The sequence below is a fragment of the Pristis pectinata genome, chromosome 7, assembly GCF_009764475.1.
Source record: "Pristis pectinata isolate sPriPec2 chromosome 7, sPriPec2.1.pri, whole genome shotgun sequence".
NCBI classification, from domain to species: domain Eukaryota; kingdom Metazoa; phylum Chordata; class Chondrichthyes; order Rhinopristiformes; family Pristidae; genus Pristis; species Pristis pectinata.
In genome coordinates this window covers 21,056,872-21,070,796 of record NC_067411.1, presented here as the reverse complement: position 1 = coordinate 21,070,796, position 13,925 = coordinate 21,056,872, and the positions used below count along the sequence as shown (strand labels likewise).

Sequence of the window (13,925 nt, the reverse complement as noted above, 5' to 3'; positions counted from 1 at the left end):
GAAAAACAACAGAAAATGTCTTAATGGTCCAAAGGTCAGACAGTATCTGTGGGGAAACAGTTAACATTTCAAATCAAGGACCATTCATTCAGACACATTCTATGGATACAGCCTGACCAGAGTATTTATAGCAATGTGTGTTTTTAATTCATCTTTCCAGCTTCTGTGGGGGTTTGGTTTAAAACCTACAGTAAGATAAAGTGCATTTATCACTATATTGACAGGAACAAATTAAAGCACAGCAATAAATTCATACAGCCGAAGAGAGAGAGCAAAACTAAATCAGAGCTAAATAAAAGCAATTCTGGTACTTGGCAAATGAAGAAGGACAAAAGGAAAACAATGAATTCTTATGAACTGAGTTTTAAATTTGTCCATAGCATTTTGGCTTTAAGGGTCAGAAAAAAAATTAAAGACAACATGGAAAACATATTAGCAGTTACCGATATACCTCAAGGACATCATCATTAGCAGGTTTACTTATATCCTCCGCATCATCCACAACTGCATTTATTTCTGTATCTTCCACATTGCTGCTCAAATCTTGCTCTGTTTTGTTTATGCAATTTTCCACCATATTCAGTTCCACATTTTCTGATGCTTTGATGATTTCGACAGCAGATTCCTTTACCTAATGATATAATCTCCATTTTTTATTTTGACCAGATGCACTTGCCTATTTTGTTAGTTTCTTAAATTTAACATATAGTAAAATTTCAATAATCTGCACCCTCAGGACTTTGGAGATGCCAAACTAGAAGATCTCTGGACTACTGGAATGTTACCCCAACTATTTCACACTTTTTAAAAAAATGTTACTCTGTAGTACAATAAATTCTCCAGCAAATCCAATGAGTTCAAAGCAGAAAGGGAAAATAAAGCCCGATAGGTTTTATCTTGTCAAACACTTTGGACCCTGACTCTGGCCACACACCCAGCCCACATTCTGGGCCCTGGCTCTAGGCACACACCCAGCCCCTCTCCCAGTAATGCACAGCCAACCTCAAGTATCGGGATCCATGGATAGAAAGTACAAACGAGTGAGCCAGATGTTGAACTGTCCAGATTGCAGAACAAATGGAATACCCAATTATCACCGTATTACTGTATTTTACAGTGCAGAGCAATGGTTTGATGAAACAGCTTTATTCAAATGTCTTAATAAATGATACTTAAAAGTAAAGAATTAACGTGTGCAGTTTAGTTTTATAATGGTAGTGCACTATAGCAAGTCAGATATGACTTGTTTCTATTCAAGTGCTATGTAAATTCCTGAGTTAAACAGTAACCAAAATTGAAGACTGTTGAAGAAAAAGCTTTCAGTTAGGAAAAAAAATTCTACATCAGTTTCACTCAAAAATTTTTTTCTGAAGTTTAAAGGAAACAATTAAATGCACACTGATCCAAGAAAAAAAGTTTTTAAAATGAGTCCAGGTATTTGCAGGAAGGGGATAAGTTTCAGTAAGAGACCCCACTTACCCAAAAAAAGCTTCCCAATCATCCAGCTTCTTAGAAAAATGGTTCTGTACTGGTAAAAACTCAAGCTAAATTGCAACACCTCTGCTTGTTTCCAATGGCAGGTAAACTAGAGTCACAGGATTATATGTAGGTATTTTAAACAAAAACATTCCATAGACAAAAACTTAAATCTTTGAGACAGACAAGGAAAAAAATGAATAGCCTGCACTTTCCTAAAGGACATTAGCACATGAGCTGATTAAAACTGGTCAGTTAGGCTTTCTTAATTTACCTCTCTCAAATAGAAAATACAAGATCACACCAGGCACAAAAGCAACCTCTTATGCAAGGATGCAAAAATTTGCATCTACTTGGATCAAAATACATTTGGACAAGAGAACATTAATGAATGAAAATAAACCATTTGTTGGTCATAGACTGAACTAGAAAAACACTACATTGCAATTATTAGTACCCTGCTTCAGCATTTTCTCACCTCTATAGAATTTTTTGTTGTGACTGATCTGTCATCGTTTTGCTTCATTTCAGCTCCAGAGTCATCTGAATTCCCATCATCCTTCAACCTATGTACCACACTCTGTGCAGTTTTAACCATGTTTTTGAGTTCATCAGGATATGGTGTTGGATACCTTTTCAAGTTACCTTCCTGTATATGAACAGATTGCACAGGCAGTTTATCATCTCTAACACCTCTGGAACATCAAACTTTTGCACAGTTCAATATATTTCAAATGAAGCAAAAGCATGGTTGCTTTGTTCAGATACCAGTTCTATCCTACATAGTCAGGGAAATTTTAGTCAGATCATAATCTGACTTCAACTTAAGTTTTCAGTCATTCTACATAAAGATGCAACTTATAGCATTGGTAACATACAAGTGCAAGTCATCATATCCCAATACATGGAACTCTTGGACGATTTAACCCTCAATACCAATTAAAATGAAAATGCTCAAAAATAATAATGATTGTTATGCTATAGTGGATAATCAGATTAAAAGATGCAACTACGTTCATTTTAAAATCCCTGATATTTGCATATTCACATGTAAACCATAATCAAAAATAGATTCTTTACAAGGATTTAATTGTACCAAAACTTGCATATGAAGACTATTTTCATTTGACATTTGAATAATGCAATCATTCAGATACATTACCTTTTTATATTAGAAAATGGAGATCACAACTGGAGCTCCAGCATGTGATCACATTCTACCACAATATATGTTTTATTTAAATTATGCCAATGGTAAGCACCCTTTTTAATGTACTTTGTAAAATAATTACTATGCTAGATTTTGCAAAAACCGCACATATTCTCAATTCACCTTTTAAATGGACCCCAAATGATTATTCTTCTTCCCAGTAAATCAACTATTTGTTCTGTGGTTACTCAGTGACTGATAATTAATTGGAGTGCTAACTCGTATATTATTCACACTGTAATTACTATCCACAATTCAGCTAAACCATTCTCACTAACAGCAAGCAGGACAAGCTGACCCTTTAAAGTACTTTACATAATGAATAGTTTGTCATCAGTGACATATTTAGGTAGCTGCAGCAGCAATTTTATATAATCCAAACCCCAAAAGCAGCAGGAAAAAAAAATGACCAAAGTACTTTCAGGCAGCATAGGTCAACTGAGGAGAATTTCTTATTGTTTCATGAACTATTTAACATCCTCCAATTAAAAGGATGTGGCAGAAATGAACTTATTTTAACATTTCATCCTTTTGCCCCTCAGTACCACAATGGAATTCAAATTGCATATTCCCGTCTTGATTCAGCTGCAGAATTTTCCAACCTTGAAGCAAGGGTGTGACTAATATAACTAATAAACACCACATAAAACAAAATCTCCCAAAATCGGTGAATAATAACATCGTTCAAGTGAATTAGATTGACTACTTCTTGATCTCACCCGTGGTGGTGCCGCTCTTTCATCCTTATCCTCATCACACTCAAAAGCCACTTGAGCCCGCTGCTTCCTCTGTTCCTCCCACAGTGAAGGATTGAAACTTTCATTATCCGAGATGAACAACACTAGAGCAGCAACAAAAATCAACTTTCTATTAGAAGTCTCTTCTAGCAAACAGGAAAAAATATCCAATTAGCATTGAGCTTACCTCAGAGTTTAAAACATTACAATACTACATATATATTTATCGAATGGAATTTAAATTGCATTGTTTTGCATTTGACTCATTGAATCTACAACTTGAATTTTACATCAAGCCCAAGAAAGTTCCTGTCAAAAAGAATAGTAGATTATTTAAGTGTACTGAAACCATAACTAATTGGCTGCCACCCAAATCCTGCTGTAGCAGCTACTGTGATAACACCATCTCTCCTTTATAAAACGCAAAAATGATTTTTTTTCTGGAGGTATGTGCTGCAGACAAGTATTAGTCGAGTCATGGTGCTTAGGAGGCAGGAAAAGGCACTATGCAATATGCAACTCCAAGTATTTTTAACTGCAGTACACAGAACTTTCAGCAATGGCACTGGATTGTGCTGACTGCAGGCTTTTCATGAAATGAGTTTCATCAGCATAAATGGCCTAGAGTTGCAGTTACTGGCAGACAAAGATTGAGGATGCTCCATGGTGTTCCTTTCCCATCAAGGTCTAGCAATCTCAGTGGTATTTCATTGCTCGCCTTGTCAATTGCTATCACTGCCAGTTCCAGAGGATTAATGGAGTTGAGCACAGGTTATGTCAGAGAGTCAGAGGGAGAGAGATACAGCACAGAAACAGGAACTTCAGCCCACCGGGTCCATGCAGACCATAAAGCACTCATTTTTACACCAATCCTACCCTAACCCATTTTATTCTTCCCACTTTCCTGTCTACTCTCCTGGTTCAATCAGACCAAACAGCATATCATATTGAAGAATTCTTACCAGCTCAGATGTTGAAACCAGTAATTTTACAATAGATTTAAATATTTTTACAGAACACAGGAAGAATGGAACATACAAAGTTCAGTTAGAAGCTGAAATAAACAAATTTTAAAAATTAAAATAACCATCTTTTACAATTTAGGCAGTTCCTGTCACAAGGGATTTTCATCCCATTTGTTTGGGCTGTAGCTGGGAATAACTCACCCAAAGCATCAAGTCTCCAGAATCCAATTAAATGTAAATTGCAATTTAACTCACAGATATCAAGTAGCTGGTACGGCTAATTGAAACATCAAATCAACAGACAGCTCTCATTCCAAAGGGTTCATTGGTAAAGTACAAAACCAACTTTATTGTGCATCTAATCTGATTAGAATTTCAGCAAGGAATATAATTGCGTATTTGAAATTTACGGGATTATGGTTTTGTAAACCACACCAGGATACCTTCACACTTTTTCCTGTACATGAGAAAATGCAGTGAGCCAACATCCATTCTGTATAAGAGATAATTGTCATTAAATATAATTTTGTTGCTACCGTAGTGATCAAGTTATTCATATAGGTCGAAGAGCTACATTAAATCACTTGAAATGTGCTAATTTCACTTCTCAATCTCCATCGATGTGTTTAGCAAATCAAACAATTGTAAACCAATTTCAAGTTAAGTGAGTGTTAAAGCAACACACTTGAGGAATATGGGTTCTGGGGTTGAGTCTGTAGAGAATGGAGAAACTGGGGTTAATCTCTTCTCCTCTCTGTGGACTCTCTCTGGCATTCAAAATCATGAATGGTTTTGATGAATTTCCAGTGACAGAGTTAATAACTAGAATACAAAGATTTAAGTTGATTGGAAAAGGAATTGGCAGAGGTACATTGAAAATTGCTTTGAAACACACCAAGTTAGCATGATTTCAAATGCATTGTCTGTGAGGAGGTAGGGATGATACAAATGCAGATTTCAGTGGTAATTTACTGATCAGTTCAAGGGACTTTTGTTTTAAGGTACAGAAGTATGTGCAAAGAACCTATCCGTATATCTCCACAAAGGAAGAGATGTAGGCAAGATTGACTGAATATAATCCTGCACTCTAACATAACATGGTAAAAAGACAGGCATCAAGATGGAATAGAGCAAAACATGTGGCATAACCTGCTGAATACCACTTAGAAAGGTAATGTGTCTGGATCATTCTGAACAAGCTACTTACATGGAGCCAGCACTTGTGGAATCATATCTCAGCTACACAAAGTTGTGCAGGAGAGAAATAGGGTGAAAAATTGCATCAAAATTTAGGTTAAATATCGTGACCTAAAAGAGGAGCTGAAACATCCTGAGATAGTAAATGAATTGCATAAAATTTGACTAAAACTCACCATCTTCCGTTCTGGGCTGCTGAGGGAACATGTAGTTTGTGAGTACTTGCTTCTGTGTATCTGGATCCACCTCTTTCTGAAGGGGAATAAGTGGTTTGGACTGCAAAGAGAAAGTTAAATGTTACTGTTTTACTGCACATCCTGATATGCATACCTTTTCTCGAAAGCAATAGTATAATTACACACTTCAGAGGTAACAGCTGCCATGTACATCACAGCTGACTTCCATAAGCTATAGGAATTGACTGTCAGTTGTGCTCATAAACATTCTCATCTAACAGCCAAGCGTTCAAGAGAAAAGAACACTTGGGTCATTTTGTCCTCTTCTAGGCAAATATTGAATACATGATTGTGTGCAAATTTTTCCACAGTCAAATAACAAAGGGAAAACAGGAGGAAATAGGAGTGGGCATTACAAACTTAAGCCAGCTTTGACATTCAATAAGATGACTAACTTTTTTTTCCACAAGAATTAGTTTCCCACCTTTTGATCAAATCCCTTGAATACTCGGTGACAAAAACCTATTGATTTTGCTCATGAGTATAACTGTACATCCACAGACTGAAAAACAAAACAAAAATGTAGCTGCTGGAAGTCTGAAGTACAAACAAAATGTTGGAAATATTCAGCAGGTCAGGCAGCACGTGTGGAGCAATAAACTGTTTTTCAGGCTGATGACCTTGCATCAGTTCTGAACACAAAACACGAAGTTCCCTTAAAGAGACTGCTAGCAAAATTATTGACCTAGTTAGGAGATTGATTACTGGAGGATTAGAGGGATGAGTATAAAAATGTTCCCAAGTTGAAAGGACATGATTTATGGTCTCCCGCAAGGACCTATGCTGGGGGCTCAACAATATTAATAACATAGATGACACAAGAGGGAGCTATATCTCCAAGTTTGTTGCTGACACACATTGGTGGCAATAGAAAGTAGTGTGGATGTGCTGATGACATTACAAAAGATGTGGATTCCACCCCCACCCCCCCCACCCGATAATTTGGCAAGCAAAATTACGCCAAGCAGGTTTCATTACAGGCAGGGTGCAGTCATCCATGCTGAACCAAAACAAACCACTGCTCCCATCACAATACTAATAATGAAACTCTACAAAGAACCAAGAGCCACAGAGATACGGGGCCTCATGCAGGGGGTACTAAAATTTAATGTTCTGATACAAAAAATTGTAATAAAAAGCTAACGGGATGCATCTTTTTAAAAGTCTAGAATATAAAATGGGACAACATTTAGCTTCAATTTTACAAATTACAGCCAAGGGATCTGGAGAAATGTGTGTCACATTAGGCACAGCAATTTAGAAAAGATATATTGATCTAAAAAAGATTATATCACAGATGCACCAGATTACCACAAGGCAAAGGATTAAACAGTGAGAGAAAATTACATAAAATTGGGTTGTATGCTTTCGAAGACAGGATAAGGAATAATTGGAATGATACATTTAGAATTTGGCAAGGAGTTGTTAAAGTAGCCTCTTCCTGTCACTGGAAATATCTAGAACAAGGCCAAAATAATAAGTTTTTCAAACAATGTGTGGATGGCCCTACTGGAGAGGGGGCAACACTGGATCACCTCTTGGGCAATGATGCAGGGAAATTGACTAAAGTGTTAGTGGGGCAGCACTTTGGGACCAGTGACCATAACTCTATTAGTTTTTAAATAGTTATGGAAAAAGATAGCACTGGCCACAAGTTAAAGTCCGAAATTAGGGCAAGGCTAATTTTGATGGTTTTGGACAAGAACTTGCAAAGGTTGATTGGGAGAGGCTGTTAAGCAGGTAAAAAGGGACATCCGGCAAGTACGAGTCTTTTAAAAGTGAGACAGGGAGAGTTCAGGGACAGAATGTTGCCGTTAGAGTGAAGGACAAGGCTGGTAGGATTAGGAAACCACAGCTGTTGAGGGATATTAAGGCACCGGTCAGGAAAAAAAAAGGTGCATGACAGGTATAGGAAGCTGGGATCAAGCGAACCTCTTGGGTAAAGAGACATAGGAGTACTCTTAAGAGGGAAAGCAGGAGGGCAAAAAGAGGACACGAGATAGCTCTGGCAGATAAGAGAGAGTCATATAAGGTTCTACAATTATATTGAGAGCAAAGGGTAACTAGCAAGAGAACAGGTCCCTTTATGTGATCTTCTGTGTGGAGCCACAAGAGATGGGAGAAGTTTTAAATATATATTTCACATCTGTATTTATCTTGGAGATCATAGAAACTAAGGAATTAAACAAAATGAATAATGATGTGTTGGAACATACCCACATTACAACAGATGATGTGCTGGCAGTCTTAGAACATATTAAGGTGGCACATCCCTGGGGCCTGACCAAATGCATCTAGGACATTGAGGGAAGGTAGGGAAGAAGTTGCTAGGTCCCTGGCACAGAAACTTGCATCATGTTTAGCCATGGGTAAGGTACCAGAAGACTGGAGAAGGCAACCTTTGTCCTTTTATTTAAAAAGGGCTGAAAGGACAAGCCAGAGAACTACAGGCTGGTAAGCCGAACATCAGTGGTGGGAAAATTACTGGAGAGGATTCTGCGGGACAGGATCTACCTGCATTTGGGAAGGCAAGGACTGATTTGGGATAGCCAGCATGGCTCTGCGCATGGGAAAATCACGTCTCACGGATTTAATTTTTATTTGAAGAGGTGGCCAAGACGATTGACGAGGGCAGGGCAGGTAACATTATCTACATGGACTCTGTCAGTGCTGCATGGAAGGCTAGTCAGGGCAGTTAGATCACAAGTCATTGGCAAGATCACACTTGGAGTATTGTGCAGTTCTGGTCGTCCAGCTGTAGGAAGGATGTCATTAAACTGGAAAGGGTGCAAGAAAGATTCACAAGGACATTATTGGGACTGGAGGGCTTGAGTTATAAGGAGAGACTGGATAGGCTGGGACTGTTTTCCCTTAAGTGTAGGAGGCTGATGGGTGACCTTTGAGGCATATAAAATCATGAGGGGTGTAGACAGGGTGAATGGCTAGTCTTTTTCCCATGGTGGGGGGGGGGGGGGGGTCTAAAACTAGAGGATAGGTTTAAAGTGAGGGGGAAATATTTAAAAGGGGACTTGAGGGGTAACATTTTCATACAGATAGATCAAGCTACCAGTGGAACCTGTAAAGGCAGGCATTATTGCAACATTTAAAAGACATTTAGACAGGTACATGGATAGGAGAGGTTTAGAGGGATATGGTTGAAACACAGGGATATGGGCAAAACGCAGGCAAATGTGACTAGTTCAGGTAGACAAATTGGCCAGCTTGAACAAATTGGGCCAAAGGGTCTGCTTCCATGCTGCATAACTCTCTGACTCTATGACACAAAGTCAATTTGTGACTGAGGAATTCCCAACTACCTGTACCTTTTATGAAAAATCTCCTCACTCCTGCTCACCTAGCCTCACACTGATGCAGTGGATACACTGGTCAGTTTAAACAAAACAGTTCATGTATGGATTAGGCTGGACTTCCTGATTCCCTCAGGTTCCAGGTCAGGTGCAGAGTGAAATCAAATGCTACAAGTGACACCATATTGTGAAGCAATGAGATACAAATAACATTTTAGGTGAAACACACCAAGGGAATGTGAACAAAGTTTTTTTTTGTTTTTTTTGAAACGCAGAGTGGTTAATATCTGGAATTCACAGCTTGGAGGGTAGGCTTTAAAAGGGAATTAAAAAAGCACTTGAAAGGGAATAACTTGCAAGGCTACGATGAAAGAATGGGAAAATGCAATTGAAGAGATGACTGTACTTGGAGCCTATATCAGCTCAGTAGGGCAGATGGCTATGCTCTAAGAGTTCTAAAATTAAAGTGTTAAATTGTGGGCAAATTGCATAACTGCAGGTCAAGTTTTGACTGCACAAAATTTCATGTACTTAAGTGAAGGAGATGATACCACCCACCCTTGACATTCTCTCTTCACCCCCCTCCCATCAGGCAGAAGATACAAAAGCCTGAAAGCACGTACCACCAGGCTCAAGGATAGCTTCTGTCCTACCGTTATAAGACTACTGAATGGTCCCCTTGTTTGATAAGATAGACTCAACCTTAACCTATCTTGGTATGGTCTTACACCTTATTGTCTGCAATGCACTTCCTCCGTAACTGTTACGCTACACTTTATTCTGCATTCTTATTATTTTCCCTTGTACTCCCTCAATGCACCGATGTGATGAAATGATCTGTCTGGATGGCATGCAAATCAAAGTTTTTCACTCTACCTCAGTAAATGTGAGAATAATAAACCAATGTCAATATCACAATCATAGTTTTACAATTTATGTCACTCATTCACTCACCTGATTTTCAGACAGCCACATTGCTGTTAACTCATTCAGCTTTGTGAAACTAAATGGCAGATTCTTTAATCTAAGGAAACATAATCAAGGTACAAAAGTAAACAAAAAAATTATTAATTCACAAAGTACATTTATACACACATTACATTTTGAGAAAATACAATGCTGGATTTTAAAGGAACCAACATTTAAGTAGATGGCAGATAAAATAAAGCATCTATTAAGGTCACAAATACAGTTCCGACCCAACAGTCAGGAATAAAACAGCCTGACAAAAAGTTATAACAGTGACAGGGAAACAAAAGTTAGATTACAGGCGGCCCGTGTTATGGGGAGGGCAATTGCATTCATAGAAAACAGTCTGATTTCCTCCAAGGTGAAGCCACATCATCTGCATTAGCATCACAAAACAAGAGTTGAAGAAAAATTGTGTTAATTTATTTACTTTCTTTTCACAAATTCCATGAGAGTGAATTTTATTCTGTATCTCAAATTTTTGGGTGGTGATTTAGGAATTCTGTAAGGGCATATTTCCATAAGCCAAACAACCAACCTGCACCTTTGACTGTAAAGAACAACGGATTGAACTGAGATGCAATGTTTAAGAAGTTGAAGTCATCTCAAGAATAAGACTGCTTTACAATGACCAGAATAAGTAACAGATACTGCAATAAGTTACCGCAAAAATCCTTCTGTTATAATTCAGAGCTCTACATTCAGAGAGTAAATAATTAACAGTCAATTAAAAACAAAATGACAAATACTCAGCAAGTCAGGCATATCTGTGGAGAGAGAAAGAGGGTTAAAATTTGGGGTTAATGACCTTTCAGCAGAACTGAGAACAAGGTACAGACTAAAAGAAATGGAATGACATAAGTGATGGTGATGATGGTGAATATTTGTTAATCCGAATAACAATATTATACTCTAGATCATTTGGCTCAACAAATCCCTACTAGTACTATACAGGAGCAATCCAGCAAGTGTGGAACAAAACTCTTATTTTTTTTCCCCCCCCTGGAAACCTGCAAATTCTCTCTCCTCCAATGCTTATCCAGCTCCCTTGAACACTGCAATGGAACTGCCTCTACTACTATCAATAGAAATGCTTTTCAGACCTTCACCACCAGATGTATAAAACAACTCTTCCTGTTAATTTTGGTTCTTTTCCGAATCACCTTCATTGAACACCCTTTAGATTTTGATCTCTCTACCAATAAGGATAATTTCTCTCCATCTACTCTATCAGAGATATCCCCTTTATCCTATCCACCCCTCCCTCACCACAGTACGATACTAACTTTTTCCCTCTCCTTCCCAGTTCTAAGGACGGACCTTGGACCTGAATTGTTAACTCTTTCCACTTCAGATTTCCAGCATCTGAAAGTTTTTTTAAAATTTCTTTTCCTAGAGATGGGGTCTGATTTGACTACTTTCAGCATTCTCCATTTGAAAACATAAATAAAATTTTAAGGGTGTCCAAGGTTTAGAAACCCATCTGGTATAAATAATATTATTGCAATGTTTTAACTTGCATCTCTTAAATTTTGTTCTGTGAATTAGCAAGTTTCAATCATGGCAGAAGTCACATAAAATTAGTCTTCTCCTTCTGCTTACACTATTATGCTGAATAGTTAAGAACTTTCATACCTACTTAGCAAAATAGGCATTGAATGATATTTTAGTTTACTCTATCACCCAGTCCACCGAATAAATGCTTCATCCTCACCAGACCATTCATTAACTCCAGTAAAACATCACTGGGATTTTAAAGGTACCAGAGAAGTAATTGCTTTAACCTCATTTATCTAGATTTACAAACGTCTTTAACAAATAATAAATAATCAACAAATGTTAACAATTCATATTGATGATACAAAGCCCAAAACCAAATATACAATTTGCAGATGGCATTAAATTGGGGAAGGTGATTGATGGTCAGTACCGGGGGGGACTCCAAGAAGCAGTAAGAACACCTTAATGAAATTGCAAAATGGGCAATTAATTGTTAGAAGAGTTTCAACACAAAAATATGCAATAAAAATTAAGATGTATGATCCATGGAAACTGAGAAACTAATAAGTAGAGGCACAAAAAAAATCCGAGAGTACAAATACACAAATCATTGAATGCAGTGACACAAGTTGATATGGCCATTTATATAAAAACAGAAACCCTCAGGGGATAGAATCAAAACAAGGAGAAATTGAGCATAATCTGGTGACATAATTATTCAAAGAATATAAAAGGAACAGAAAGGTGTTGGAAAGTTTAAGGATGGCATCATTATGTGAAATTGTATTTATTGGGAAAGAGGAGATTGAGTTACTTCCCTCTGCTAGAGGTTAAGGAATGCCTTTAGTCTTCAAAAATTATGCCAGGCTTTGATAGAGCTGACATAGATTATCCATGGAAACAATACTCTCAAGCTCATCACATTGCAAAGCATCATACTTTCAAAAAAAAAAATCAACAAGATAATGACATATTTAAGTAACAAGCATGCAATTAACTTTCATGAGACTCTGAAGAGGTCAAAATTCTTAGAGAATACCAAGTGTGCCCAGTTTCTTGTACATAATACAGAAAAATTTTCAAAAATAATCACTGTTGTAAAACCTCACTAAGACTAAAATGCAACACATTTTTAAGTACTATTCCCTGTAAGTACATTGATTAAGATAAAAAGGTTCAATTTGAAAGTGTACGGCACTTCAGATTTAAAATTGCAAAGTGAACTGAATAAATCTGTTAAAATTTTCTCCGAACTATTGCCAGAAAAAGGAAAGAAATCAAAATCAGAAAATCGGAGTGTGCCATTCACTCTATCTAGCCTGTCCCACCATTTATTCCAATCATAGTCGATCATCTCTCACTGTACCATTTTCCCACTTTCTCTCCATAATTCTCAAACTCATGTACATCCTGCTTAAACATAATCAATGACTTGGCCTCTACAATGTTAAATTCCTTAAGTTAGCAACACTCCAAGTGAAGAAATTGCTCCCGAGTCCCAAATCTCTAGCCCTGTGACCAAAGATTGTGAATCCCCATTCTGGACCGCACATCTGAGGAAACACCTTCATTCCCCACCTGTAGGACTCTCAGAATTTGTTTAAATTCAATGAGATCCTCTCTCCTCCATCCAAGCTCTACTGAATACAAACCTTGTTGACTTGATCTCTCCCAGTTGTGGACACAGCCCAGCGCATCACGGACACCAGCCTCCCCTCCTTAGACTCTGTCTTTACCTCTCGTTGTCTTGGTGAAGCAGCCAGCATAATCAAAGACCCCACCCACCCGGGTCATTCTCTCTTCTCTCCTCTGCCATCGAGTAGAAGATACAGGAGCCTGAGGGCACGTACCACCAGACTCAAGGACAGCTTCTACCCCACCGTGATATGACTATTGAATGGTTCCCTTATACGATAAGATGGACTCTGAACTCACGATCTACCTTGTTCTGACCTTGCACCTTATTGCACTGCACTCTCTCTGTAGCTGTGACATTTCACTCTGTACTGTTATTGTTTTTACCTGTACTACATCAAATGCATTCTGTACTACCTCAATGCACTCTGTGCTAACCCAATGTAACTGCACTGTGTAATGAATTGATCTGTAAGATCGGTATGTAAGACAAGTTTTCCACTGTACCTCGGTACAAGTGACAATAATAAACCAATGCAGCATTCCTGCCATCCCTGGAATCAGTCTGCTGAACCATTGCTGCACTTCCCCTCTGGCAAGTATATCCTTTATCAAGTAGGGAGATCAAAACTGTACACAATACTCCATGTGTGGTCTCACTGTGGCCTTGTTTAATTGTAACAAGACATTCT

The 13,925-nt window shown here is 38.0% G+C and overlaps 1 protein-coding gene across 6 annotated transcripts in view; it reads right to left on the bottom strand.

Annotated features, from left to right (window-relative positions):
- erbin (erbb2 interacting protein) overlaps positions 1–13,925 on the bottom strand; it is a 178,186-nt gene that overhangs the window by 34,923 nt on the left and 129,338 nt on the right. For all 6 annotated transcript variants that reach the window (XM_052019332.1, XM_052019334.1, XM_052019331.1 and 3 more), the window contains 5 exons: positions 10,084–10,153; positions 5,762–5,861; positions 3,406–3,527; positions 1,955–2,125; positions 452–631 (listed from right to left, as the gene is read on the bottom strand). In XM_052019332.1, coding sequence (XP_051875292.1) covers positions 452–631; positions 1,955–2,125; positions 3,406–3,527; positions 5,762–5,861; positions 10,084–10,153 — 643 coding nt within the window. The remainder of the gene's footprint in view (positions 1–451; positions 632–1,954; positions 2,126–3,405; positions 3,528–5,761; positions 5,862–10,083; positions 10,154–13,925) is intronic.